The sequence below is a fragment of the Bufo gargarizans genome, chromosome 4 (assembly GCF_014858855.1).
Source record: "Bufo gargarizans isolate SCDJY-AF-19 chromosome 4, ASM1485885v1, whole genome shotgun sequence".
NCBI lineage: Eukaryota > Metazoa > Chordata > Amphibia > Anura > Bufonidae > Bufo > Bufo gargarizans.
The window spans coordinates 334,456,108-334,483,892 of NC_058083.1; the positions used below are offsets into that span (position 1 = coordinate 334,456,108).

Genomic DNA, 27,785 nt, shown 5'->3' on the forward strand with positions numbered 1-27,785 from the left:
ACAGGCGGCCACTACATAAATGCCCCTGCATACTGTCATGTATAGACAAGAGTTCATACTCAGCTCTCAGCCGCAGAGTTCCGCCTCCCCGGTACAGAATCAAGCGGACACAGCGCAGCGCCTCCGACCAGCTGTTCCCCGGATACAGAGTGCGTGCTTCCTGGTTCCGGGGTAACATGTGACCGGCGCCTTTCCAGGCAGGTGAGCGGAGAGCTGATGTGGTAATGGAGGGTATGATATATGTTTATGTCACGTGGTCCGGGCTTTACCTGAGCTGCTGCTACCACATGTGCCCCAGTGCCCAGCCTCCGGGGCTCTGCTACTGACCCCGTCTGCACACGTTGCTTTGCTCTCCATCGTTAGCATGGTGGGAACCTGCACATGGGGGAAAGTTTTTAAAAAAAATATAGTTTCTGCAGGTGACAGCCAAATTGGAAGCCATGTTACCACCAGCATTGTGATATCTCCAGCATACCTCCCAACAGCAGGGGCACCATGGCAATTTTGTTGACACTAACACACGCCACTGACTTCTCCCAATTCCTATCTATACATGCCCAAATCAGGGCCGGCCTTTGGGGTGTGCGGGCTGTGCGGCCGCACAGGGCGCCATAGCAACAGGGGCGCCGGGCGGCCGACAGCCCGCAATGTAATATGGGCAGGCGAGGCGGCACTTATGTTTTCCCACGGGGCGGGCGGGCCCCCGCCCCCTCCCCCTCCCCTGTATTCAGCAGGGGGCGCACGTTGCGGTTTTAAAAAAAAAAAACTTCGGGCGGCGGGCGGCGCCCCTCATTCTGCGCTGCCTGAGTGGCTGAGGCTCTGCCTGCGCCTGCTGTGTGCTGTTAGTGTAGCGTGGCCGAGCTCTGTTCGATCCGCGGTACAGGAGCTTTTGTTTCCTGTACCCGGCCGGACTGACAGGAAGTGCTCACTTAGTGTGCACTTCCTGTCAGTCCGGCCGGGTACAGGAAACAAATGCTCCTGTACCGCGGATCAAACAGAGCTCGGCCACGCTACACTAGAGGTGGAAAAGAGAGTGGGAGGGGGGAGGAAATAATGAGAGTGATGGGGGGGGGGGAGAAATAATGAGAGTGATGGGGGGGGGGGGGAGAAATAATGAGAGTGATGGGGGGGGGGGGGAGAAATAATGAGAGTGATGGGGGGGGGGGGGGAGAAATAATGAGAGTGATGGGGGGGGGGGGGAGAAATAATGAGAGTGATGGGGGGGGGGGAGAAATAATGAGAGTGATGGGGGGGGGGGGAGAAATAATGAGAGTGATGGGGGGGGGGGGGAGAAATAATGAGAGTGATGGGGGGGGGGGGAGAAATAATGAGAGTGATGGGGGGGAGAAATAATGAGAGTGATGGGGGGGGAGAGGAAATAATGAGAGTGTCGGGGAGAAATAATGAGAGTGATGGGGGGGGGGGGAGAAATAATGAGAGTGATGGGGGGGGGGGAGAAATAATGAGAGTGATGGGGGGGGGGAGAGGAAATAATGAGAGTGTCGGGGAGAAATAATGAGAGTGATGGGGGGGGGGGGGAGAAATAATGAGAGTGATGGGGGGGGGGGAGAAATAATGAGAGTGATGGGGGGGGGGAGAAATAATGAGAGTGATGGGGGGGGGGGAGAAATAATGAGAGTGATGGGGGGGGGAGAAATAATGAGAGTGATGGGGGGGGGGGGAGAAATAATGAGAGTGATCGGGGGGGGGGAGAAATAATGAGAGTGATGGGGGGGGAGAAATAATGAGAGTGATGGGGGGGGGGGGAGAAATAATGAGAGTGATGGGGGGGGGGAGAAATAATGAGAGTGATGGGGGGGGGAAATAATGAGAGTGATGGGGGGGGGGAGAGGAAATAATGAGAGTGATGGGGGGGGGGAGAAATAATGAGAGTGATGGGGGGGGGGGAGAAATAATGAGAGTGATGGGGGGGGGGGAGAGGAAATAATGAGAGTGTCGGGGAGAAATAATGAGAGTGATGGGGGGGGGGAGAAATAATGAGAGTGATGGGGGGGGGAGAAATAATGAGAGTGATGGGGGGGGAGAAATAATGAGAGTGATGGCGGGGGGGGGGGAAATAATGAGAGTGATTGGGGGGGGAATAATGAGAGTGATGGCGGGGGGGGGGGAAATAATGAGAGTGATTGGGGGGGGGGAAAAATGAGAGTGACAATGGATTCTCCAGAGCCAGACTGCAGCCAGAGTCCAGATCATCTTATTGTCCTGGTGGTAAGTAGACAATGCAATATGTTTATTATTTAATTGTTTAGTTATTAATACTACATTGGAAACTAATTTTCTCAGCTGGACACCGGCCGACATGCGCTGGGGGCCTCACCAGCGGTTAGGGTAGGGAAAAAGCACTGGCCCGTACGTACATTTTTCCCTTCCCTAACCGCTGGTGAGGCTCCCGGTGCATGCGCAGTGTCGGCCGGTGTTCAGCTGAAAACATCCATCCGATCACTGCGAATTGGCCCATAGTTTTTCCCTACCCTAACCGCCGGCGAGGCTCCTGGCGCATGCGCTGCTGTGAAATTTCCCTAACCTGTCGTTGTGCGCCTGCGCGATGCTGCACACCTCCTCACGTCATGTCCGGTGCGACCGGAAGTGACGAGGGTAGGGAAATCTCACGAACTAGGGAAGTATAACATTACACCGGCCTTTGGGGTGTAAGGGCTGGTAACTACTTGGTTGGATAGTCAGCCAGCCTATGCCATGATGCCAGCAACAAGCATTTTTTTTTTTTTTTTTTGGGGGGGGGCGCCACAAGGTTAGCTCGCACAGGGCGCCTGAACACCTAAGGCCGGCCCTGTGCCCAATCCCCTTAGTGTGCCCCTTACAGTAGTGTTGCCCCCACATAGTAGTGAAGTACTTTTAGTGTTAATAAAATAATACTCACCTAGCCTCATTCCCCCAAAGAACAGCACATATCAAACTCTCCCCGCCAGTAGCCACGATGCCCACCGAAGGTGCAATGATCCCTGGCCTGTGCTCTGTCCAGTGGCGTCTCTAGCTTTAAAATTTTGGGGGGGGGGGGGGGGGGGCACACTGGGGGCCAGGACAAAAGTAGGGGGGCAGCTATAACAACGATACATTTACACAAGTATGCTTAGAAATGCTGCGATACTTTACCCAATACCTAAAACCGCAATAGGGAAGAAAAACCCCAATCACTCAGATTTCAACATGTCCTAGCTGCCTGGGGATCTGTGGATGACACTTATGGAGGGGGATCTGTGGATGACACATACCGTTTATAGCATCGCATGCTATGTGTCATCCACAGATCCACCCCATATCAGTGTCATATCGGGATCCCTCTCACATCCGAAATTTGCGTAACGGAATTGTGGACCCATTCATTTCTTTAGGGCAGCACGATGTGCTGCCGGATACGGAAAGGCGGTCCCGCACTTCCGGGTCCGCAATTCCGTTCCCGAAAAAAAATGCGGACCCGCACATTGCCGCTGTTATGGACGTCTGAAGGGAGCCTAACAGTGTCATCCACAGAGTGGCACAGATCCCCCCCATAACTGTGTCATTTACAGATCCCCCTCCCTATAACAGTGTCATCTACAGATCCCCCCCCCCCCCGTAACAGTGTCATGACATCCAAAGACCCCCTATCCCCCTCCCTATAACACTATAAGAGTATCATCCACAGATCCCTCCCCCCCATAACAGTGTAATGACTCATGACATCCAAAGACCCCCGATCCCCCTCCCTATAACACTATAAGAGTATCATCCACAGATCCCTCCCCCCCATAACAGTGTAATGACTCATGACATCCAAAGACCCCCGATCCTCCTCCCTATAACACTATAAGAGTATCATCCACAGATCCCTTCCCCCCTATAACAGTGTCATGACATCCAAAGACCCCCGATCCCCCTCCCTATAACACTATAAGAGTATCATCTATAGATCCCTCCCCCCCTATAACAGTGTAATGACTCATGACATCCACAGACCACAGATCCCCCTCCCACCGCTTACATTTGAACATGATTTCTCTAAACGGTAAAGTAAACACTGTAATCATCCAGGCTGCACTGACAGTAACTTTAAAGGGGTTCTGCACTTTCATTTAACTGAGATGATCTATACTCTGGATAGATCTTCAGCTTCTGATCGGCAGCGGTCAGACACCCGGTACCCCCGCCGATCAGCTGTTTGAGAAGGCAGCGGCGCTCGAGCAGCACCGCGGCCTTCTCACTGTTTACCGCCGGCCCACTGACTGACATCACGACTAGTATCAACTAGCCTGAGCGCGGCTAAGCTCTGTCACTTGAATGGAGCTTAGCTGCGTCCACGCTAGTTGATACTAGTCGTGACGTCAGTGGGCTGTCGGTAAACAGTGAGAAGGCCGCGGCGCTACTGGAGCGCCGGTGCCTTCTTAAGCAGCTGATCGGCGGGGGTCCCGGTGTCTGACCCCCGCCGATCAGAAGCTGATGATCTATCCAGAGTATAGATCATCAGTTAAATTAAAGTGCAGAACCCCTTTAACTTTTAAATCAGGAAGATTCTGGGGCAGCCGCCAGCCAGCTCTCCTCTCAGACTCAGTCAGAGTCAGATCTTATCTCTCTAGTTAGAATAGAAAGAGACTTAGGGCTCTTTCACACCTGCGTTCTTTTCTTCCGGCATAGAGTTCCGTCGTCGGGGCTCTATGCCAGAAGAATCCTGATCAGTTTTATCCTAATGCATTCTGAATGGAGAGAAATCCTGTTCAGGATGCATCAGGACGTCTTCAGTTCAGGACCGGAACGCTTTTTGGCCGGAGAAAATACCGCAGCATGCTGCGCTTTTTGCTCCAGCCAAAAATCCTGAAGACTTGCCGCAAGGCCGGATCCGGAATTAATGCCCATTGAAAGGCATTGATCCGGCCTTAAGCTAAACGTCGTTTTGGCGCATTGCCGGATCCGACGTTTAGCTTTTTCTGAATGGTTACCATGGCTGCCTGGACGCTAAAGTCCTGGTTGCCATGGTAAAGTGTAGTGGGGAGCAGGGGAGCAGCATACTTACCGTCCGTGCGGCTCCCGGGGCGCTCCAGAGTGACGTCAGGGCGCCCCACGCGCATGGATGACGTGATCACATGGCACGTCATTCATGCGCATGGGGTGCTCTGACGTCACTCTGGAGCGCCGCAGGAGCCGCACGGACGGTAAGTATACTGCTCTCCCGCTCCCCACTACTACTATGGCAACCAGGACTTTAATAGCGTTCTGGCTGCCATAGTAACACTGAACGCATTTTGAAGACGGATCCGTCTTCAAATGCTTTCAGTTCACTTGCGTTTTTCCGAATCCGGCGTGTAATTCCGGCAAGTGGAGTACACGCCGGATCTGGACAACGCAAGTGTGAAAGAGCCCTAGGTCAGTCCACTCAGTCACTACTTGTAAGTTGTACCTTATTATTATTAAGTTAACCTGCTACACACCGTCACCACTAGGTCAGGCTCAGTCCAGTCTGTTTGGTATCGGTAGGGTAGGGCCACGCCACACACTTTCTGTTCTCTAGTCTGGGCCTGGCTGGCTTAAAGGGCTTCTGTCACCCCACTAAAGTCATATATTTTTTTTTTGCCAACTTAAATTCCTTATAATGCGATATATTAATATATAATGCTCTTACTCATTTTGGTTGGGTAGTTTCTTAAAAAAACTGACTTTTATAATATGTAAATGAGCTCTCTACCAGCAGGTAGGGCGGCCGCATCCTCCTTTCATAAAGACGCCCCCTCCTCATGTTGATTGACAGGGCCAGCGAACGTGCTCGTCTTCTGGCTGGCCCTGTCTGCGTTCAAAATCTGGCGTCTGCGCTGTACCAGTCTTTAGTCGGCGCAGGTGCACTGAGAGGAGGACGCTCACTCGGCCGCTCCTTCCTCAGTGCGCCTGCGCCGGGGGTAGATGTAACGTCATCGGCGCAGGCGCATTGAGGATGGAGCAGCCGAGCGAGCGTCCTCCTCTCAGTGCGCCTGCACCGACTGAAGACCGTTACGACGCAGGCACCAGATTTTGAACGCAGGGCCAGCCAGAAGACGAGCATGTTCGCTGGCCCTGTGAACCAACATGCGAAGGGGGCGTCTTTATAAAAGGAGGATGCGGCTGCTATGAGCAAGTAGCCGCCCTACTTGCTGGTAGATAGCTCATTTACATATTATAATAGTCCGTTTTTTGAAGAAACGACCCAACCAAAATGAGTAAGAGCACTATATATTAATATATCGCATTATAAGGAATTTAAGTTGGAAAAAAAATATATATGACTTTAAGCAGCTGCTTCCAGTAGATGAATGAATCAGAATCAGCTCGTCTCACTGCCACTGAGTCTGACTCAACTGGTCAGGTCCTGGAGCTGGGGGCGGAGCTGGGGCCGGGGACGGAGCCGGGGACGCGGCGCGGCGGCGGTGGGTGGAGACTAGAGAGTGAGACCGCAACTGCACCGAGTCCGAGACTCAGATCATCAGATGTGAAGAAGATGTCCGGTAGGGCTGCCTAGTGCCTACACAGTGCACAGCAGCGCAGCATAGACCAACTATTACCAAAATGAATGGGGGACATTTTAGTTGGGGGGGCACAGCTTGATGTAGGGGGGCCGTGGCCCCCTCTGGCCCCCCTCCTGGCGATGCCACTGGCTCTGTCCCACTCACCACAGCAGGTGCAATACCATCACCGCATCACGCCTGCTGGGGAGCACACAGACTGGTGAATGGTGGTGCCAGGAGCTGACATCTGCATCATCAGGACGCAGGTACAGTTGAAATCAGGACACACCACAACCTCCCTGGGACCACGTGTCATATCAGAAAATAGAAAACAAGTCCATTACGCCATGACAGAATTCTCATCCCATTTAGTTTTTCGTTCTTCTCTTATGTCAGAAAAATAAAGAAAAAACGGATCCTGCATTTTAAGCACCTGTTATGCTAATTTATGTACATTTGGTATCCGTTTTAGTCATTACCATCTGAGATTCGTTATTGATTTTAGATGGAAAAAAAGTTCTGCGTGCATAAAACCCTTGGGCTAGGTTCACATCTGCAGCAAAGGGTCCGTTAGGGGCTTTCATTGCAGATTCTAGCAAAGATACAAGAAGAAATTCTATGTTTTGTCCTACCGAATTCCGGAAAGTAAAGGTGGGCAATTAATAGATTTTTATTAACGGCCTGGCTATGTTTAAAAAAATAATTATAATAATCAAATGATCAGAAAAAAAGAAAATGGGAGTTTTCTGGGATTATTATATTGACGGTCTAGTCTTAGGAGAGGTCTTCCATATGAGAACAGTGGGGGTCTGACTCACAGCAATCAGCAGTTTAAGAGGATAACTATTAGATTGGTCGGAGTCCGAGCACTAGCACCCCACTAATCACAATGGGGGCCATGTACCCTGTGAAGCACCCCCTGAAATTAATGTTCGGCTGGTCAGGCATGTGCATGGCCGCTTTGTTCATTTCTATGGGAATTCCCGAGATAGCCAAGTATATCACTTAGCTATCTCCGGAATTCCCATATAAACCATATGGAGCAGGCGCAGGCATGCCCGACCGGCCGCTCTGTTAATTTCAAGGCGTAAGGCTCCCCTGTTTTTGTGATTGGTAGGGGTCCCAGTAGTAGGACCCCCACTGATCTAATAGTTATCCCCTATCCTGTTTATAGGGGATAACGCAATGTAACTAAAATACCCCTTTAACGGCTATGTACACCTTTGGGGCATTTTTTTTTTAATTATTGCATTGTGCTCATTTTGAGCTAAAAATCATTTTATTAAAAGTCCAGAGCCCTTTTCTCTGTACAGGGTTGAGTTTCTCTAATAGCAGGATCTGAATTTCCTCTCTGCTCTGTCAGCCAGCCCACCTGACGGGCTCCTGATCTCTGACCATTATAAACATTCATTATAGCTCAGTTCTTATCTTACTGATAAGAATGTGGCTTAAACAATTGTTTATGACCTCTTAGTAGTTTAGAGATAAGGGTTATTAGATGACTGAAACAAGTGAAAGTACCAGTCACAGAGCTAGAAAAACTGTTAACCATTTGTAACAAAACGACTCAATATTTTTATAAAGATTAATTGATTTTTTTTTTTTTTTTACAAAATGAGTAAAATGCATTGCTAAAAAATGATTGCCTGGAAGGTGTACCTTTAAAGGGGTTGTGTCATCTCAGACAATGGGGTCATATCACTAGGTCCCACTTCTCGGACATTGGGAATGGAGCCCCACAAAGTGGTGGCCTGAGGACTCTGGTCCGGCCACCACCAAGTAGTCTCCCCACCGCGCATGACTGCCACCACTCCCATTCACTTCTATGGGCCCGACGGAAATACCTGAGCCAGGGCTCGGCTATTTATGGCGGCCCCATAGAAAATGAATGAGGGGCGGCTGTGCATGCGTAGTGCGCCCTCCATTCTCAATATAGGTGCGGGTCCCAGCGGTGGGACCCGCACCTCTAAGACAATGGGATCATATCCTAGTGAAATGCCCCCATTGTCTGAGATGAGAAATAGCCGGTTGTAGGTTATTCTCCTGATTGCTTGATACTAGTTTGTGGCGTGAATGAGCATCTACATCTTTTATGTACTGGTACACTGTTAGGAATAAGATTAACATCAAAATGTGCCGCAAATCTTTTACTGCATAAAGCTATGTAGTTTACCCTAATAAATGCCAAAGGTAATATTTTATATTTACTAATGCCATAGTACCTAGAATGTGGTGTAATAGGCCCCAAAATTAGGTGCATTTTTCTCACAAGACGTCACATCAAGTGATCTATTGCACCTCGTTCTATGATAGGGTTCTAATTTTACGCCATCTACAGGATTAGTAAATCTGCCCCACCGTGTGAATTTCTTCTTGGCTTTACATGTTCTAATCTGTTGAAGATTAGGAGATAAAATCTGTGACTGCAGAGCAAATGTGAACAATATCGGTGTATTCTTAGGAATGGATTTATGGATCTGAAACTGGACTGAATATCATTTGCTGATTTTAGTGCATATTATATGGAGGAATGGATCCACCAGAGATGACCGAAGAGATGAAAAGTTGGATGGACAAGGCCTTTCAAATGGTATGGAGTGAGAGGAGATGGCGTCCAGTATAAATGAATTACCCCATGCTATTATTTAATGCCACGGAGTACTGTCTGCATTTTCCAAGGGTAGCACACATATCCATAAAATCCTAGATCAGGGCTCAGCAATCTTCGGCACTCCAGCTGCTGTGAAACTACAACTCCCAGCATGCACACTTACTCAGCTAGTCTCCCATAGAAGTTAAAGGAGGATTCTGAAAGTTGTAGTTTCAGAACAGCTGGCGTGCAGGAGGCTGCTGATCCCTGTTCTAGATTCATATTCAGATGTGCCTGTTTTTCTGCAGACCATTAGTCCACAGGAAAAAAAACATGGGATCATGCACAACTTTCAGCAGTTTTGCGGAAGTAACGTGCCCATTTTATTAAATGGGTCCTTGAAAACCATACACAGCACCTGTGTGACCTGGTTTTTACTGATCCTTAGCATAGAAAACTGATAAAAAGAGGATTATTTTTTATTGATTACTCCTGCGCTGCCAGAGGAAGCTCCTAATTTATGATGATTTGCACACCTCGTCATAAATTAGGTGCACCTCTGTCAGTACGTGCACCTGGAGTGAAATGGATAGGTATGCAGGAGAAATGGATTGTGAACGGGCACTATACAAGTGCAGTTTATTTGAAATCTTGTTACCAGACAAAACATAGACAAGTTTGCTATTGCTCATCTGTAATGCCTCATTCACACGTCAGTGATTTCCATCAGTGATTGTGAGCCAAAACCAGGAGTTGGTCTAAACACAGAACAGGTGCAGATCTTTCCCTTATACCTTCTGTCTGTTGAGGCTCCACTCCTGATTTTGGCTCACAATCACTGATGGAAATTACTGACCTAAACACTGACATGTTAGGCTACTTTCACACTAGCGTTCAGGTGTCCGCTTGTGAGCTCCGTTTGAAGGGGCTCACAAGCGTCCCCGAACGCATCCGTCCAGCACTAATGCATTCTGAGTGGATGCGGATCCGCTCAGAATCCATCAGTCTGGCAGCGTTCAGCCTCCGCTCAGCAGGCGGACACCTGAACGTTGCTTGCAGCGTTCGGGTGTCCGCCTGGCCGTGCGGAGGCGTGCGGATCCGTCCAGACTTACAATGTAAGTCAATGGGGACGGATCAGTTTGAAGATGACACAATATGGCTCAATCTTCAAACGGATCCGTCCTCAATTGACTTTCAATGTAAAGTCTGGACGGATCCGTTCAGGCTACTTTCACACTTAGAATTTTTTTTAACAATATAATGCAGACGGATCCGTTCTGAACAGAGCCACCGTCTGCATTATATGAGCGGATCCGCTCTGAACGCAAGTGTGAAAGTAGCCTTAATGAGGCATAACTAGCCTTAAAGGGGGTTGCCCATGCCCTGAAAAAAAGTGGTGGTGTAAAAAATAAATAGATACACAATGGCTTCAGCAGTCACTTGCTGTGTCTGCACACGTCACTACTGATTGTTTGGCAGCGGTAACATTTTTGGCCAGGCTAGGTGGGGAAGAGACAGAAATGGAGTCGTGCCAGATGACCAGAACAGGTGGATATGTTTTTTGTTTTTTTTTCCGTACGCCTCCCACACCGGCACTTCAGCAGGAGGGTACCCCGCCCCCAGGGACAGGAAACGACGTAGAAAGCAGAAGAATAAATGCCTCCTCCCCATTACCTTCTCCAGTCGTTTCCTGTCCCTTTGGATGAGTGGAAAGCGGGCAGGTTCTCTCCTGCCGAAGTTTCATGCGCCCAGCCTGCGGTAAGTATTCCCTGCTTGGCAGGAGGGCTGAGGCAGAGCGGCGGACGCTGGGGGCGAGATACGGCTCCCTCCGCTTGCTTTCGGCGTAAGTCCTTACTTTAGGCAGCCCCGGACGGTGCACCAGGCTCAGGAGGTAGCCACTTGCAGGGCCGGAAGGCGCGCAAGATCTCTGGGCCGGGATCTCGCGAGACCCGGTCACGTGACTCCGGCTGGACATGTGACGCGCCGGCAGGTCATGTGACCCAGGAAATTATTCAAATAGCGGCGGGAAACGAGGAAAACGCCGCTCAGTGTCTCCAGCAGAGCAGCAGTGGGATCCCTCAGCATGTCTCTGCAGCAGGAGAAGCCTTCTGATGCCCCTAAGGCCCCCAGTCCGGTAAGCCTCCTCCTCTGGAGTGATTTTATTTTACTCTTCACCTGAGGGTTTATCCTGGTGACGGTTGCCCCACTCCTTCCCCTATAATAAAAGGGAGCCCTTGCCCTTTTTTTTTTTTTTTTTTCAGAATAGAGAATCTGGAAGGAGTGGGGAATCTGCACAGAAGAAAAAATGTGCTATTTGCAAAAAGCATCTGGCAGCACATAGTAAAAAACCTATCTGCCAGAAATGTACGGACAAAATAATGATCGAGGATTCCCCTTCTCTTGTGGAGAATTTACGATCCATTATAAGAGAGGAAGTGAGCTCAGCAGTGGAATCAAAAATGGCATCCCTTTCCCAAAAACCCTCCACCTCTAAGATGGTTTCGGAGCCCCAGATAGAATGGGATATGGAGGACGACGATATTATCGATTCGTCTGACTCAGGATCCTCCTCTGATGAAGAAATCAGTGGTCCGTTATGCTCAGTAGAGGACTCTGACGCCCTCTTAAAAGCAATAAGATTAACTCTTAATATTGAAGAAACTAGACAGTCACAGTCGATCCAGGATCAGATCTTCAAAGGGCTGGGTGATAGGAAGAGGAGAGTATTCCCGATCCATGACAGGATCCGTAAGCTTATACGGGATGAATGGAAGGACCCAGAAAAAAGGGCTGGTACTTCAAAAATCTTTAAAAGAAAATATCCCTTTAGCGAGGAAGATTCGGCTCTTTGGGATAAAACTCCAAGGGTTGACGCCCCTGTTGCCCGAATTTCTAAAAAGGCAGCCTTACCCTTTGAAGACGTCGGCTTATTGAAGGACACTATGGATAAAAAATGTGAATCCGTACTTAAAAAGGCTTGGGAATCCAATACCGCCATGTTGAGACCTAGCATAGCTGCTACCTATACTGCTAGATCCCTGTCTCTCTGGCTCTCCCAGCTGGAGGAGCACCTGGTCTCTGACACCCCCAGAGAGGATCTCCTGGCCTCCTTGCCGATTTTGAAACAGGCCTCTAATTTTCTGGCAGATGCTTCTGCCGACCTGGTAAAGTTATCAGCTAGGTCAGCGGCTCTTTCTAATACGGCAAGGAGATCAATTTGGTTACGCTCTTGGTCAGGTGATACTGCTTCTAAAAATAAACTCTGCAGTATCCCTTGTGAGGGAGATCGTCTTTTCGGTTCTGTCTTAGATGACATTTTGGAAAAGGCCTCTGATAGAAAAAAGGGGTTTCCACCAGAGTCCAGGTTCTTCCAACAGCGTCGTTCCTTTCGCCCCCAAAGAAAGGGTAGACAGGACCGTAGGAAGAAGGATCCCTCTAGCTCTTGGCAGTCCTCAAAGGGGAGAGGTAGAAATTTCCTCTTTAATCAGGATAAATCCACAAAACAGTCCTCCCAATGACGCCAGCAGTCCGGTGGGGGGGAGATTGAAGGAGTTTGTCCCGGCTTGGGAAAAAATCTCAAATTCAGCCTGGGTCCTAGATGTAATCCATCAGGGATACTAGCTGGAATTTTGCACTCTCCCTCCAGACAGATTTATTTTGAACAAAAGGTTAAAATCAGATCACAATCTTTTAGAGTCTCAGATTGTCCTTTTGTTAGAAAAAAGAGCAGTAGTTCCAGTTCCAGCAGACCAGGGAAGAAGGGGATTCTATTCCCCAATTTTTCTCATAAAAAAACCCAATGGCTCTTTCAGAGCAATTATCAATCTAAAAGGCCTCAACAAATACATAAGATACAAAAGGTTCAAGATGGAGACAGTAAAATCTACAGTGAACCTTTTAACCCAGGGCTGCTCCATGGTAACGCTCGACCTGGCGGACGCATATTACCATGTTCCAATTCATCAGAAACATCAAAAATATCTACGTTTCACCATTTTTCAAGGGGAGCGTCTTCTCCATCTCCAGTTTCAGGTGTTACCCTTTGGCCTGGCCTGTGCACCCAGAGTGTTCACAAAGATCATTGCAGAAATTTCAGCCTTTTTTCACCAGAAGGGGATAAGCTTCATACCCTATTTGGACGATTTTCTCATTACAGCAGCCTCCCCGACTCAACTGCAGCTACAGGTGAAGTTCGTCCTAGAGACCTTAACGTCGCTGGGTTGGAAACTAAATCTAGAAAAATCAAATCTATCACCCAGCCAAAAGATGATCTTTTTGGGTATTCTTCTGGATTCCACCCAAATGACCTCTTTTCTTCCAGAACAAAAAGTCCGGGACATCAGGTTAAGAATTTCTGTCTTTTCAAGCCAGACGAAAGTCATGTTCCGGAGGATTATGAAGATTCTGGGACTCATGACATCAACGATTCCTGCGGTGAGATGGGCCCAGGCTCACGGGAGACCTCTTCAGGAATTCCTACTAAAAAAGTGGAACAAAAGCGTCTTCTCCCTAGAAGAAAGAGTTACCCTACCTCCAGGGGTCAGACTCTCCTTGCAGTGGTGCCTGAACGAGAGAAACCTAGTCAAGGGGGTCCCTTGGAGACTCTTCAATCAAATTGTAGTAACAACAGACGCAAGTGGGGGAGGCTGGGGAGCCCATTGTCAGGGTCAGTTGTTGCAGGGATCCTGGGACGCAGAGACCCTTCCCCTTTCTTCAAACTGCCAAAGAACTTCTGACTGTATTTCTGGCCCTAAAATCCCTGGCTCCAATCATCCGCGGACAAAATGTAAAAGTCCTCTCCGACAACTCCACCACGGTGGTATATCTCAACAAGCAGGGGGGCACAAGGAGCAGTTCCCTTTGTCGAATAGCATCTCGGATCTTTTCTTGGGCAGAGGCAAACATTCAGTCCATAACCGCGGTCCATCTAAAGGGGGGCGAGAACACGCTAGCGGACTTCCTGAGCAGGAAGAGAATTTGGCCAGGGGAATGGAGCCTCAAAAGAGCAGTGTTCCAGAACATCTGCAGCAGATGGGGAGTCCCAAGAGTAGACCTCTTCGCTTCCCAGAAGAACAAACAGGTGGACCTTTTCTATTCCCTTTCGGCGAGAGACCATCCGGTGAGAGTGGATGCCTTACCGGGTCCATGGCCTTTGGGTCTGCTATATGCGTTCCCTCCTTTCCAGCTGATACCAAAGGTTCTGGCAAAGATAATAGAGGAACGAGCCCATGTCATCCTAGTGGCTCCATACTGGCCCAAAAGGCCCTGGTTCTCCCTCCTTCTGAACCTCTCCAAGGGGGACTTCTGGACCCTTCCTCTGTCTCCAGACCTTCTCCATCAGGGCCCAGCCTGGCATCCGGCAGTCAGCCAACTAAAATTGACAGCTTGGAATTTGAGCGCTCCATTTTGAAGTCCAAGGGCTTCTCGGATGCAGTCATTTCCACATTGCTCTCTAGCAGAAAACAAGTAACTTCCAACATCTACTGGAGAACTTGGAAAGCCTTCCTTTCTTTTGCCAAGGAATCCTGGAATCCCACTCTTCCCCCAGATATGAGGGTAATCCTGGACTTCCTTCAGAAAGGGCTGGGAAAAGGTCTTCGTGTCAGTACTATTAAAGTCCAAATTTCAGCCTTTAGTGCCTTCCTGGATATGAGACTAGCGGATTTGGATGTGGTCAAGAGGTTCATAAAGGGAGCCAGCAGACTTCACCCAGTTATTAGATCCACGGTTCCGCCTTGGGACCTTAATTTGGTCTTTTCTGTCCTTATGGACCATCCCTTTTGAACCTCTTGAGTCAATCCCCCTCAGGTTGCTATCCTTTAAGTCCGCTTTTCTCATAGCTATCACTTCAGCCAGAAGGGTGGGGGAGATCCACGCTCTATCATGCAGACCTCCATATCTAACCATCCTTGATGATAGGATTGTACTGAGACATGAGCCCTCCTTCTTACCGAAAGTTTTTTCTAAATTCCACTGCCAGCAAGAGATCTCCTTACCTTCCTTCTGCGCAGGGGCTAGGTCTTCAAGGGAAAGACGCTTTCACCATCTAGATGTACGTAGATGTATTCTGGGCTACCTGGAAGCCACCAAAGGACTACGAAAATCCGACCGTCTTCTGGTCCAGTATGCAGGCCAAAATAGGGGGCAGGCAGCTTCAAAAATTACTATAGCCCGTTGGATAAGAATGACCGTTGCAATGGCCTATACAGTTAAGGGTCTTACTCCTCCAGGGGGCCTTAAGGCCCATTCAACCAGAGCAATCTCCACCTCCTGGGCAGAATCTGCCTCCGCCTCCTTGTCACAAATCTGCCAGGCCGCTACGTGGGCTAGTCCTTCCACCTTTTTTAACCATTATAGGTTGGACGTTCAGTCCAACTCGGATTTGTCGTTTGGACGTAAAGTCCTGTCTGCGGCAGTCCCCCCTAATGGATTCCTTTGTTATTCCTCCTGCTGAAGTGCCGTTGTGGGAGGCGTACGGAAAAGATGATAATTACTCTTACCGGTAATTGGATTTTCCGTATAGCCTCCACAACGGCACTGGGTTTTTTCCCACCCATTAATTTCTTACATACTTTGTCTATTATAACTTGATTTATATCTCCCTACAAATAAAAGGTTGCTTCTTCAGCATCATCCTGGTTCCTTTGGTATTTACTGGAGAAGGTAATGGGGAGGAGGCATTTATTCTTCTGCTTTCTACGTCGTTTCCTGTCCCTGGGGGCGGGGTACCCTCCTGCTGAAGGTCCGTTGTGGAGGCTATACGGAAAATCCAATTACCGGTAAGAGTAATTATCATCTTTCTTCACTTGCACACCATGCATCGCTATCCCCACAATTTTATTAGGGCCTGGGCATCCTCTTTAAGAATCACAAATGTAAGGTTTTAGATTGTTATTTAAAGTGAAGCTCTACCTTGACATTGTTCTTTATTTACACATAAGTAAAACAGCTGATTGTAAAATGAGTTTCACGCAGGCATATGCCTGCATTTTATAGTCTGTATTGTGGGGGGAACACCTGGACCACCTGCAGTTTTCCTGAACCAAGATAGGATCATCATTGGGTTCAGTTCAGTAACATTACATGGAATTTGGCGGTTGCAGCCACTATGGTTGTAGAAACCTGACCTAACTGGAAAGTGTCAGCAAGCGACCTAGATGCTGTTGTGAGATGTTAGAGATCAGTGATGTGTAGCTTGCTGATGGTTTCCACATGACACTGCGGTTTGATCTTTTTTTGTTTGTTTTGTATTTCAATTGACTATAATGTAATAGTTGATGTTTTCTCATCAATTTCAGGCTCAAGATGCCTTAGATAATGGTGAAGTTCCTGTTGGATGTCTCATGGTCCATGATAAACAAATAGTGGGGAAAGGAAGAAATGAAGTCAATGAAACAAAAAATGTATGTTGCAGCAAAGTAGCAGAATCTGTTTACAAACTAACTATATATACTCTGTACAATAGTATTACTTTCACCAATTTCACTTAAAGGGGTTATCCAGGCATTGATCATGAGTACTAATAGGTCATCATTATCACATCGGCGGGGGTCCGAGTCCAGGCACCCCCACCAATCAGCTGTTACAGGGATAAAGTACAGTGGCTGTGCTTGGTATTGCAGCTCAGCCCCATTCACTTTTATGGGCTGAGCTGCAACTAGGCTACGTGACCGATGTACAGTGACATCACATGGCCTAGGAAGAGGCCGCGACGCTCACAGAGCGCCGGCCTTATCTAACAGCTGATCAGTCTGACACCCGGGACCCCTGCCGATCTGATATTAATGTCCTGTTCTGAGGATAGGTCATCAATATTAATTAAATAGTAACCCCTTTAAAGAGGATTTTGTCACCACTCTTGACTTGTCTGTTTTAGTAACTTGTATTCCCCATGGATAGCAAGTCTGGAGCATCTTTACTTAGAACTCTGTGTGGTGCATTTCCTCTGTTAGTCCTTATAGAAATGTATGACTAAGTTGATAACTGGGTGTTACCATTTCCCCTGTCAAAGAGGTTTGTCCCTACAAATATGGCACTGACTGTTTGGACCATGTCAGACTGTGTAGGGACACACCGTCAACTGATTACACCCAGTTCTCAATTTATTCATACATTTCTAGGAGGGACAGCAGAGGGGCAGCACAGGGAAAGCTATGAGAAAAGGTGCTTCAGCATTGTTTGTTTTTTATGTGGAATGCAAGTATTTACTATAATAGACACAGAAGTGGCAGGTTCTTTTTAATAACTACCTCCACACTATTTAATAATTGTAGGACTTTTTATTGTATGACTGATGGGAGAAATGGCAGCTAAATGGGTATGTTTACATGGCGAAAAATACATCACAAAAATCCAGAGGAATGCAACACAAAGGAGTTTGTGGCAGAAATCCCAAGTTGACCCAAGAAGGGCCATCATTTTATCCCATTCACTTGAAAGGCTGTAATTACCCTTCACCACTACTTCAATGTAGACGGCGCGCAGGCAAACATTAAAGAGGGCAGAGCACTTGCACAAGAGGCACAACTCCTACAAACAATCGGACCCCCATAATTCTGATATGCCTATCCCGAGGATAGGTGATCAGTACCACAAAACTGGAATACCCCATTTAACTTTTTTAGGACCAGGCCATTTTCCGTGTTTTCGTTTTTTACTACCAGCTTTCCCAGAGCCAAACTTGTATCTTTCCATTCACATAGCCGGGATTGTTTGTTGCGGGACAAGTTGTACTTTTTTAATGGCACCATTTACGGTTGTACAATGTAGTGGGAAAACTATTCCACCACAGTTTTATGAGTTTTGTTTTTACAGTTTTTCCTATGCAGTAACACTAACCAGTTACTTTAATTCTCAGTGTCAGTACGATTTGAACAGTACCATATTTATACAGTTTTTCTTGCTTTTTAATATAAAAAAAACTTTTATTTTCCTCAACATATTAAAACCCCCATAACTTTTTAATTTTTATGTGTACTGAACTGTGTGAGGGCGCATTTTTTGAGGGATGACCTGTAGTTTTCATTGGAGTAAGACTTTTGGATCACTTTTTTATTAAATTTTTTGGGGGAGGTAAAGTGACTATAAAATGGCTAATCGGCGATTTTTTTATTTTTTTATTTTTATTTTATTTTATTTTTCGATTCCATTTGCCATATTTTAATAGTCGGGCGTCTTTGCACGTGGTGATGCCTATTATGTTTATGTTTTATTTTGAGGAAAGGGGGGTGATTTGAAATGTAATTATTTTTATTTTTTTCTCTTTTTCTTTGCACTTTTTAATAGTTCCCTTAGGGAACTTGAACAAGCAATCATTAGATGAGAAGTTCATTATGTTCCTATGGAGCCCTGCCACAGGAAGGGTCTTCACACGCAGCCTTGAAACATTCACGAGGACCGAGGCTGCTACACAAACCATCCGGCTCCCATGATCCCCACTAGGGGGAGACGTTGAATCGCTGGGAGCTCATGCTCCTGGTTTTTGAGATGCCAGATGCCGTGGTTACATGTGACCAAGGGGTTAAATATGTGCGATTCATGTTATCGTTGATTGCACACACTAGCCTCGGGTGTCTGCTGTTTAAAACAGCAGCTCCCAGCAGCAATGGCACCCGCTGCACTTGAGAGCAGGCCCCATCTTTTAGTACCCAGCTCCCAATGTATATTTACAGTGGGCGGTTGAGAACAGGTTAAAGAGATTTTTCTATTTCAGCAAGAAAAGTCACCTCAGTTTAGTTATCAGTGTGCAGCTCAAAACCTCAAAAAGATGCACCATAAACTGCAAGATTTCCAATTTCTGATCAACCCTACCAGGCAATATGCCTGCTTTAATAGGGTTGATCATGCAGACAGATGCTCTTTAAAGGATCTGATATTAATGTTTTTGTGTCGGCTATCATAGGGCACCTTCAGAGGTTCCTGCCTCGATGCATCAGAACCGTTTTGGCCAGGACATACACAAGGAGGGGACTTACACTATATTAGCTTTTAATGTTATGGCTGATGGGTATAAGGTGATCATTATGTCTGTTACTGGCACATAGTGCAGATGTAACAATGATTAACTTCACCCTCATAACAGATTAAATACAACGAATTTTCACTTCACTTAGCGTCAATCTGACCTTTTCTACAACCATACATTGTAGTGCCATGAGATTTTTTGGGGTGCTGCTGCTGTGTTACAGAGAAGAGGATCGGGGAATGGGGAGAAGAGTCACAGGAGCGGCTCCCTCAGTCTTCTACCTGCCTGGCTCTGCTTGATTCACAGATCTCTCCCTATACACACCCCTCTTTGACACTTCTCATACATTTCTGTTACTGAAAACCTGACTACATTCCAAGCAAAAGGACATTCATATCAATCATGGCTTGTTTTGAACATTGTGTCAGATTTCCAGTAACATTTTGCCAGTCAGTGGTGAAGCCATATCACTTCACCAGTATGATCTCCTCGCATGGATGTGTGACAGAAGATCATTTACATTGGATTCCCCCTATAAATGTAAAAGATTAGATCATCCATGTAATATATGTTTGTTTACCCCATATCACATTCTTCATCCTGCAGGCCACACGTCATGCAGAAATGGTGGCAATTGATCAGGTACTGGACTGGTGTGAGAAGAATGGCAAGAGCTCCACAGAAGTTTTTGAAGACACCATCTTGTATGTGACAGTGGAACCATGCATCATGTGTGCCGGTGCTCTACGTCTACTCCGTATCCTTTCTGCATTACATACATACAATATTTGTAGCATCAATGGAATCTTTATTTTACAGGTTTTCCACTTCTAACTATTGATTTGGAAGTTTGAAAGATTTACTAACCAAGACAGATCCAAGTTTCCAGCTTCTTGTGGAGATGAAAGCTTGTTGTGATGCACAACAAGGTAGCTGCTGATTCTTATCAGTTGAAGGAGATTTTCTTAAAAAATATATGTTTTTTCCTCATAAAAAAAGAGTCAGGAGAAGATTTCACAGAATAATTGATCTTCCCCTAATGGAATTTATTTGGCATGTCAGTCAGAGAGTTCTACAGATCAGAGTTCATCATCACTGGGAGTTTCACACTCACATATCACAGATCTCACCAGCATTTTGCCCTTTGTAACTGTGTGTATACTCTCAGAAATGAGTTAACCTTTAACCACTTCCCGACTGCCCATTGACTATAAACATCCTTGGGCGGTTGGTTTATCTCTGAATGGACGTTCTGGAACGTCCATTCAGAGATGGCAGCTGCACGCTAATTGTGCAGCTGCCGAGCGGGGGGGCCCGCTGTCAGTGACAGCAGGACACCCCAGAGAGAAGGAAGGGACCGTTCCCGGGTGTCCCTGCCTTCTAGATCATAGCTCAACGCTATGCTGCTTCCTGTCCCGGTCCAGTGGTCATGTGACCGCCTTGGCCGGGAGAATGCAGGCGCTGTCGGGTCTTCCATAGACCTCGATCAGCCCTGCACTATGGCTGTACAGCGCTGTATTATGTTGTACAGCCTCTGTGGGGATTGTGTTTCCCCTGTAGCTGGGGCTACTATGTCAGTAAAAAAAAATATATATTACGCCAAAACTGATTTTTTTGTGAGCTCAACCTCCCCAAAAACATAATATCAATCAATCAAAAACTCTTATGTACCCCAAAATGGTAGCAATAAAAACATCACCTCGTCCAACACAAGACTATAGCCTGAAAAATGAAAAATTATGGCTCTAAGCAAATGGCAACACAAAAACATGAATTACATGTAATGATCTCTTTCATTGTATGAGGATAAGGGATTGCTATTGTGATCCCTTGTCCTCATATAGATTCATGGCTTCTGTGCAGCAGATCACTGTTTAGACAGCACGATCTGCTGCCCAGAAACGATAATTGGTGGTACCTGCACAAACAACAGGTTTGCTCGTTCATCGGGTGATTTGTGGCACATTTAGAAGGGCAGATTGATGGGATCGAGCGTTCGCAGGAACGTACGTTTCCGATAATCTGCCGGATAATTGCCTTGTGTAAATACATCATAACTGTTTATTCTTATTTTTTTATATTGTGTAGGAACAATAATTTTAATTATTATTTAATATACTTTATAAGGTAAATATATTTTTTACTAGAAAACAGCCTGTAAAGTGTCTTATTACTAATACTTTGAGTAATGCTTAGGAGAGGCCATCTTCAGCGTCTACTGTATGCTGAAGACAGCTATATGTAAATACATAGGCAGGCTTCTCAGCCTGCCTCTTATCACCCTACCACAGCCCCTGCCTCCCTGCATGTGCCATATGTGTGTCTTGCCCCTGCCTTTCTGACTTGCTAGCAATGCTGATTGCTAGCAACTCTTAAAGGGGTTAGCCACTTTCAGGCTACTTGTGACTAATGTAAAGGTAAGATGACTATATGACACTTACTAATATAGTCTTTGGGGGTAATTTATTAAGACCGGCGTTTTAGACGTCGGTAGTAATAAAGCCCCATAGCTGGCGGTAGATTCGGCAAAGTTATGAAGAGTTGCCGGCCTCTCCATAACTTTGGTGCATCCGGCGCCAGTCTAAATGTAAGCCAGCTTCCTAGCTGGCTTACATTTAGACCATTTTCTACTCCTACTGGCCCGTTCACTTTCCCGCCCACAATTTTAGACCTGGGGTGAGTGGGGAAAAGTCGCAGATTATCATCTGTGCCTGAAATACGCCTAACATAGGCATATTTCAGTATAATAAATGACCCCCTTTGTTCTTATTCTGTGCCATTTGCCATATTTCATAAACCAGCATTGCCCCCTTGTTAGGCAAATTTTCTCTGCTGTCCGCATAGGGATCCTGTCCACAAGATGGCTGCTGATGGAGGTTCATGTGACCAGGCAAATCACTCAGCCCTCTCCATTCTAACATACTGCACCAACACTAAACTCCCAACAGTACAAGGGCAGATAGGCAGCGATCCACTGACAGTTAGTTTGCTATGTACCTGTATACTTTTTGCCAGCGTAGAGCGCTACAGTTCAGAAATATGTTAGAGTAGAACTGCTGGGAAGATAGCAATTAGCAGAACTGCCAGCAACTTGAGCAGGGACAAGTCACAAATAGCACAGGGCACATGTAGGGACATAAAAGGCAGGCTGAGAAGCCTGCCTCTGCAATTAAACATGGCCGCCTTGAGCATACAGTATATGCCGATGACAGGCTCTCCTTAGTAACGCTCAGAGTGTTGATAGGAAGACACTTTACAGGCTGTTTTCTAGTCAAAATAAACACATTTCCCTTAAAGTATATTACAAAAAATAATAGCAGCAGATGTACATCAGCAATCCCAGTTTGTGTGGCCCAAACAATCCAGATCTCCCAGTCTCCAGGGTGCTTAGTGTTAAAGTAGCAAAGAAGTAGTAACACCACAGCAGAGGATAAATGTACCTAGTTCTGCTGCTGTGTTACAAAAAAAATAATAATTAAAATCACTGTTCCTACATAATGAACATAAGAACAGTTCCACTCCACAGCTGTACATAGGTTTCTGCAGCATGGGCATGGATTTCTCCAAACCCCATTCATATGAGTTTCTGCTTTAACCCTGGAGCTTGTGAATATACCTGTGCTCCTTGAGAGGTGAGCCATTTTCTGCCAAACAGAATTGTAACTGGAGTGTGATAATATGCATGAAGAAAGACATTTTATACCAACAGTCATTCCAGTGTAATTTAGTAAATCGTTGGGCAACATCGCTACAAGTACACTTGGTAAAATATGGATGCAGTTGTTGGGCTGTTGGAACCTGCACAGTGTTCACTGGATAGAGACCTTATCCCAGGAGCTTTTCAAGGCCTTTACCTTTGCTAAAATTTTCTTGAATGTATCCTTAACACTGACTCAGGAATTCCTTTAGTGGTATATGGTTGCTGTAATGAACGATTTGGCGGATGTGGATCCATTTTGAATGTTGCTGAAAATAGTATACCAAACACAGGAGCTCCATTCAAGGTATGATGATCCATTTTCATGACATAGTAAAGTACCTTCTGTACCTCCTGAAAACCAGGAACTAGAACCTAATATAATTATATACATTTGAATGCATTGTACAGCCACATAAAGACATAGGATAACTCTAAGAGTAGTGGGACATTATAAGGAGTGATAAAATGGTCCTCCTGGTGTTCAGGGGAGAAGGTGGCTTCGGTGTTTGTTTATTTAGGGCGATGTCACATACAGCTTTTTGTGGCAGATTTTGATGCAGTTTTTTTAAGCCAGAGCCAGAAGTATGTTGGACTGGAATGAGAAATATAAAGGAAGGACTTCTCCTTCCTGCTGGATCCACTTCTAGCTTCAAGTCAAAAACCTGCATCCAAAATCTATCTATAGGGCTCCATTCACCTGACGGGAGCCAGTAGTGGGACCAAGGGCGTAGCTAGAACTGACTGGGCCCCACAGCAAAATTTTTACAGGGCCCCCCCTCACTTACTTAAAATAAAACCTTTGAAAAAACTATTTTGTCTTTGTATGGCCATTTTCTGCCTAAAGAGCTGAAGTTTTTTTTTTTTGGTCGATGAACTGCAGTTTTTATTGGTCCAATTTTTGATCACTAAGGCTGGGTTCAGACCTGAGCGTCCCGACCTGAGCGCTGTGTATGTGCGATTCTCCGGCGTCTCACATACGCGGCTCCGGTAGTATGCGAACACCCATTGTCACGCGTTCCCGGAAGTCTATGTACGGGAACGCGCGACAAGACGCCCCAAAAAAGCTCCTGAACTTCTTGGGGCGTCGGGCATTTTACAGTGCGATCGTACGCGCTGTAAAACGCCCAGGTGAGAACCATGCCGATAGGGAAGCATTGGTTTCTCCTTGTTGAGCGTTTTACAGTGTGTAGGAACGCGCTGTAAAACGCTCAGGTCTGAACCCAGACTAATGGGGTAACCCCAAAAATTTTGAATCGTGTTTTGATAGTTTTCAGTCACGGGATACACCGTGCATGAAAATTATTTTTACTTTTTAATAGTGAAGACACTTTTTTTTATGTTTATTTATCTTTATTTAAAACATTGTGAAAGTGGGGTGTTAGGAATTGTCATCCCAACCTGTACCCACTCTTTCCTCTGCCAGCCTCCAGTACTATAGCATGCTGTACATGGCACCCATGGCATCTACTAGTGCCATAATAAGCACTAGTAGATGGCGAAACAGCGAGCAGAAAGGGGAGGCTGCCTTGTACCGCATGCTATAGTACAGGAGGCTGGCAGAGAAAGGATTGGGCAGAGGTTGTGATCTGGCTACCTGGCAGCTGCATGCTAAAGGCCTCAGCATGCAGCTGCCAGGTGGCCATCCCAGCCTCTGTCAGCCTCCTATACTATAACAGATGCATGCCTTTTATTATATAGGAGGCTGGTGGGACTGGGATGGCAGCCTGTGGCTGCACACTCAGGACTTTGCCTGCTGCTGTACCTGGCCTTTCCTCCTCTCCACTCCCAGTCTGTGAAGTTCAGGAGGAAAGGGTGAACCACTTGGACTCTGCCCTCCTCCTTCCTCATGCAGTGCGCTATGCAGGCAGGCAGAAGAGGCAGCTCAACTCATCATAATGTATGGTGGCGGGCAGATGCTGGGCAGCACGGGCACCCTTTTAATGAATGTGATGCAGAGTGGCTGGGTATGGTGAGCCGGCCCCTATGTGAAAATTTAAAAGTATGTACAGTGAGGCACCTGGGGGCAGGAAGGAGCAGCAAGGCATTAGGGGCAGCGAGGCACCTGGGGGCAGTAAGAAGCATTAGGGGCAGTGAGGCACCTGGGGACAGTAAGGAGCATCAGGGGCAGCGAGGCACCTGGGGGCAGGAAGGAGCATCAGGGGCAGCGAGGCACCTGGGGGCAGGACGGAGCATCAGGGGCAGCGAGGCACCTGGGGGCAGGACGGAGCATCAGGGGCAGCGAGGCACCTGAGGGCAGGACGGAGCATCAGGGGCAGCGAGGCACCTGAGGGCAGGACGGAGCATCAGGGGCAGCGAGGCACCTGGGGGCAGGACAGAGCATCAGGGGCAGCGAGGCACCTGGGGGCAGGACGGAGCATCAGGGGCAGCGAGGCACCTGGGGGCAGGACGGAGCATCAGGGGCAGCGAGGCACCTGGGGGCAGGACGGAGCATCAGGGGCAGCGAGGCACCTGGGGGCAGGACGGAGCATCAGGGGCAGCGAGGCACCTGGGGGCAGGACAGAGCATCAGGGGCAGCGAGGCACCTGGGGGCAGGACGGAGCATCAGGGGCAGCGAGGCACCTGGTGGCTGGACGGAGCATCAGGGGCAGCGAGGCACCTGGTGGCTGGACGGAGCATCAGGGGCAGCAAGGAGCATCAGGGGAAGGAAGGCGCATCAGGGGGGCAGCGAGGCACCTGTGGGCAGGAAGGAGCATCAGGGGCAGTGAGGAACCTGGGGCAGGAGAGAGCAGGGGCAAGCAGTGAGGCATCGGGGAGCAGTGAGACAAGCAGAGGGGAGCAGTGAGGCACCTGGGGGCAGAGGGGAGCAGTGAGGCACCTGGGAGCAGAGGGGAGCAGTGAGGCACCTGTGAGCAGAAGGGAGCAGTGAGACAAGCAGAGGGGAGCATCGAGGAACCTGGGAGGAGAGAAGAAGTTAGGACCCAATGGGCAGGGAGGCATCTAGGGGCAGGAGGAAGCAGAGGCAAGCAGTGAGGCACCTGAGAGCAGTGAGACGAGCAGAGGGGAGCAGTGAGGCACCTGGAAGCAGAGGGGAGTATAAGGGGCATGAGGAAACAACTAGTGCAGGGAGTGGAAGGATGGTCCACTAACCTGAGGAGGGAGGACTCCTGCTAGATTCTGTTTAAGAGTGCACAGGTCTCTTCCCCTTGGATCACACCAGCCAATCAGCGCACCCCTTTTTATCCTGATGCTCATTTTCCTCTCAGCAATGGGGAATAGGAGCACAGCTGGGGCTGAGATTGCCACACGGACCAGGGAGAGGAGGCAGCCTTGCAAAATAAACTGAATGGTGCTGCTGTCATTTGCCTACTGTTTGTCCCCAGCCCTCTGCTCCCAGGCCCCTTCTGAGCTGGGGCCCCGAAGCAGCCGCTTCCCTGGTAGATACACCACTGAGCGGGAGCCTATGAGCGATGTATACCATTGTATGCATATAGAGTGACAGACGTCAGAGTGAGGCTTGGTTCACATCACCATTTAGTTTTCCGTTCTTCTGGCCCGTGCTCCTTGAGAGGTGAGCTATTTCTGCTAACCACAAAATATTTCTCATGTCATGTGGGTAGGACTACAGAGGACTACGTACTAGTAATTATTGTTCAGTGTGGACATCAGTGAAGATGAATTACGTATTGGGGTACTTTACTTATTGGAAACACTGTTAGACTACTTTCACACTTAGGGCTTGTTCACACGACAGTTGCCCCTCCGTAGCCGTATTGCGGCCCGCATACGGCAAGTCCGCAATACATTGGGCACCGGCCGTGTGCTTTCTGCATCACGTATGCGGACCCATTCACTTGAATGGGTCCGCAAATCCCGAGATACGGAACCACAGAACAGAACCCTACAGAAGCACTACAGATTGCTTTCATAGGTTCCGTTCCGTGCATCCGCACTGCAAAAAGATAGAGCAAGTTCTATCTTTTTGCGAAACGTACGGATCACCAAGTGAATGGGATTGCGATCTGCATGCGGCAACCCCATGGCTGGTGCCCGTGCGTTGCGGACCGCAATTTGCGGTCCACAGCACGGGCACGGAGGGGCAACAGTCGTGTGAATAAGCCCTTACGTTGTTTGTTCTCTGGTATTGAGATCCGGCAGATCTCAATACCAGAAAAACCTGTTCCGTTTAGTCCTCATGCATTCTGAATGGAAAGAGATCTGTTCTGTCAGCATTCTGGCACTGAAAACAATGTCAATCATTATGGATCCGTATTTTATGGAGCCTAAAAAAACAGATCCGTCGCCCATTGATTTTCAATATAGTTAGTGACTGATCTGTTTATATCCGTTTTGATTTCACATCACCACGTCCTAACAGAACAGAGGCATCCTGATATGCAAAATCAAAACGCATCCGTTTAATTCTGCTATTAAGATCCTCTGCCGGATCTCAATACTGGAATTAACAATGAAAGTAGCCTTAGTAAAATAAAGTGGAACCGGGTGTTTAGTCCTGTGACTTTATGTATTGTCTAGTGCATACCAGGATACAAAGCTGAGAAAGCCGTGGAGCTGTTGAAGACCTTTTACAAGCAAGAAAACCCTAATGGTCGGTATCGCCCACATTTTGGTATTTATACTGTACATATTAACAAAGATGATTGAAAAATAATATCTCTTCTTTTTTTCGCTTGTAGCACCAAAATCAAAAGTCCGAAAAAAAGACTAAACCAATTTCCACTTCAGTTTGGAAGACGCTTTTACCTGATCAAGTACAACAGGCACAAAACTCACCTTCACGTCGTCTACGTCCTGTTTGTCCTTGACTGTTACCTTCTTCTGTGCTGCTGTTTTAGTGCTTTTCTAATTGGAGTCTAAAGAAAAACTCTTCCTGAATGGCAGAGCACGGATTTCAAGTGTCCTAGTTTGTGTTTGCTCATATTTATATTAATTTCTTAAAACCAGACCGTGACAGCAATCATCACTTTTAGACCAGAAGAGGTCACCACTGCTACATATACACTTAGCCTCAAATGAAATATAATCTAGGTCTTTATAGTTCCAATTTGAAATAAATATATTGTTTTA

General features: G+C 47.4%; 2 protein-coding genes across 7 annotated transcripts in view; one reads left to right on the plus strand and one right to left on the minus strand.

The window, feature by feature from the left end:
* Positions 1–577, minus strand: part of PEX3 (peroxisomal biogenesis factor 3) — a 45,596-nt gene extending 45,019 nt beyond the window's left edge. Inside the window, exons 1-2 of one of the 3 annotated variants that reach the window (XM_044288654.1) lie at positions 476–517; positions 270–375 (exon numbers count right to left, since the gene is read on the minus strand). The gene's annotated coding sequence lies outside the window, so the exon portion shown is untranslated. Of the gene's footprint in view, positions 1–59; positions 172–269 lie in introns of those variants that run through there. The other 2 variants (XM_044288651.1, XM_044288650.1) reach the window with 2 other exon arrangements.
* Positions 95–27,785, plus strand: ADAT2 (adenosine deaminase tRNA specific 2). Of its 4 annotated transcripts, none has more exons than XM_044288656.1 (7): positions 95–201; positions 8,947–9,075; positions 16,374–16,478; positions 19,646–19,796; positions 22,937–23,043; positions 27,234–27,306; positions 27,395–27,785. In XM_044288656.1, exons 2-7 carry the CDS (start codon positions 9,016–9,018, stop codon positions 27,424–27,426), a joined length of 528 nt encoding a protein of 175 aa, XP_044144591.1. In that variant the 5' UTR covers positions 95–201; positions 8,947–9,015; the 3' UTR covers positions 27,427–27,785. The 4 variants fall into 4 exon arrangements, with proteins under 4 accessions (XP_044144591.1, XP_044144590.1, XP_044144593.1 ...); XM_044288655.1 differs by having other exon boundaries at positions 133–201; positions 8,998–9,075; XM_044288658.1 differs by lacking the exon at positions 95–201 and adding an exon at positions 213–231 and having other exon boundaries at positions 8,998–9,075.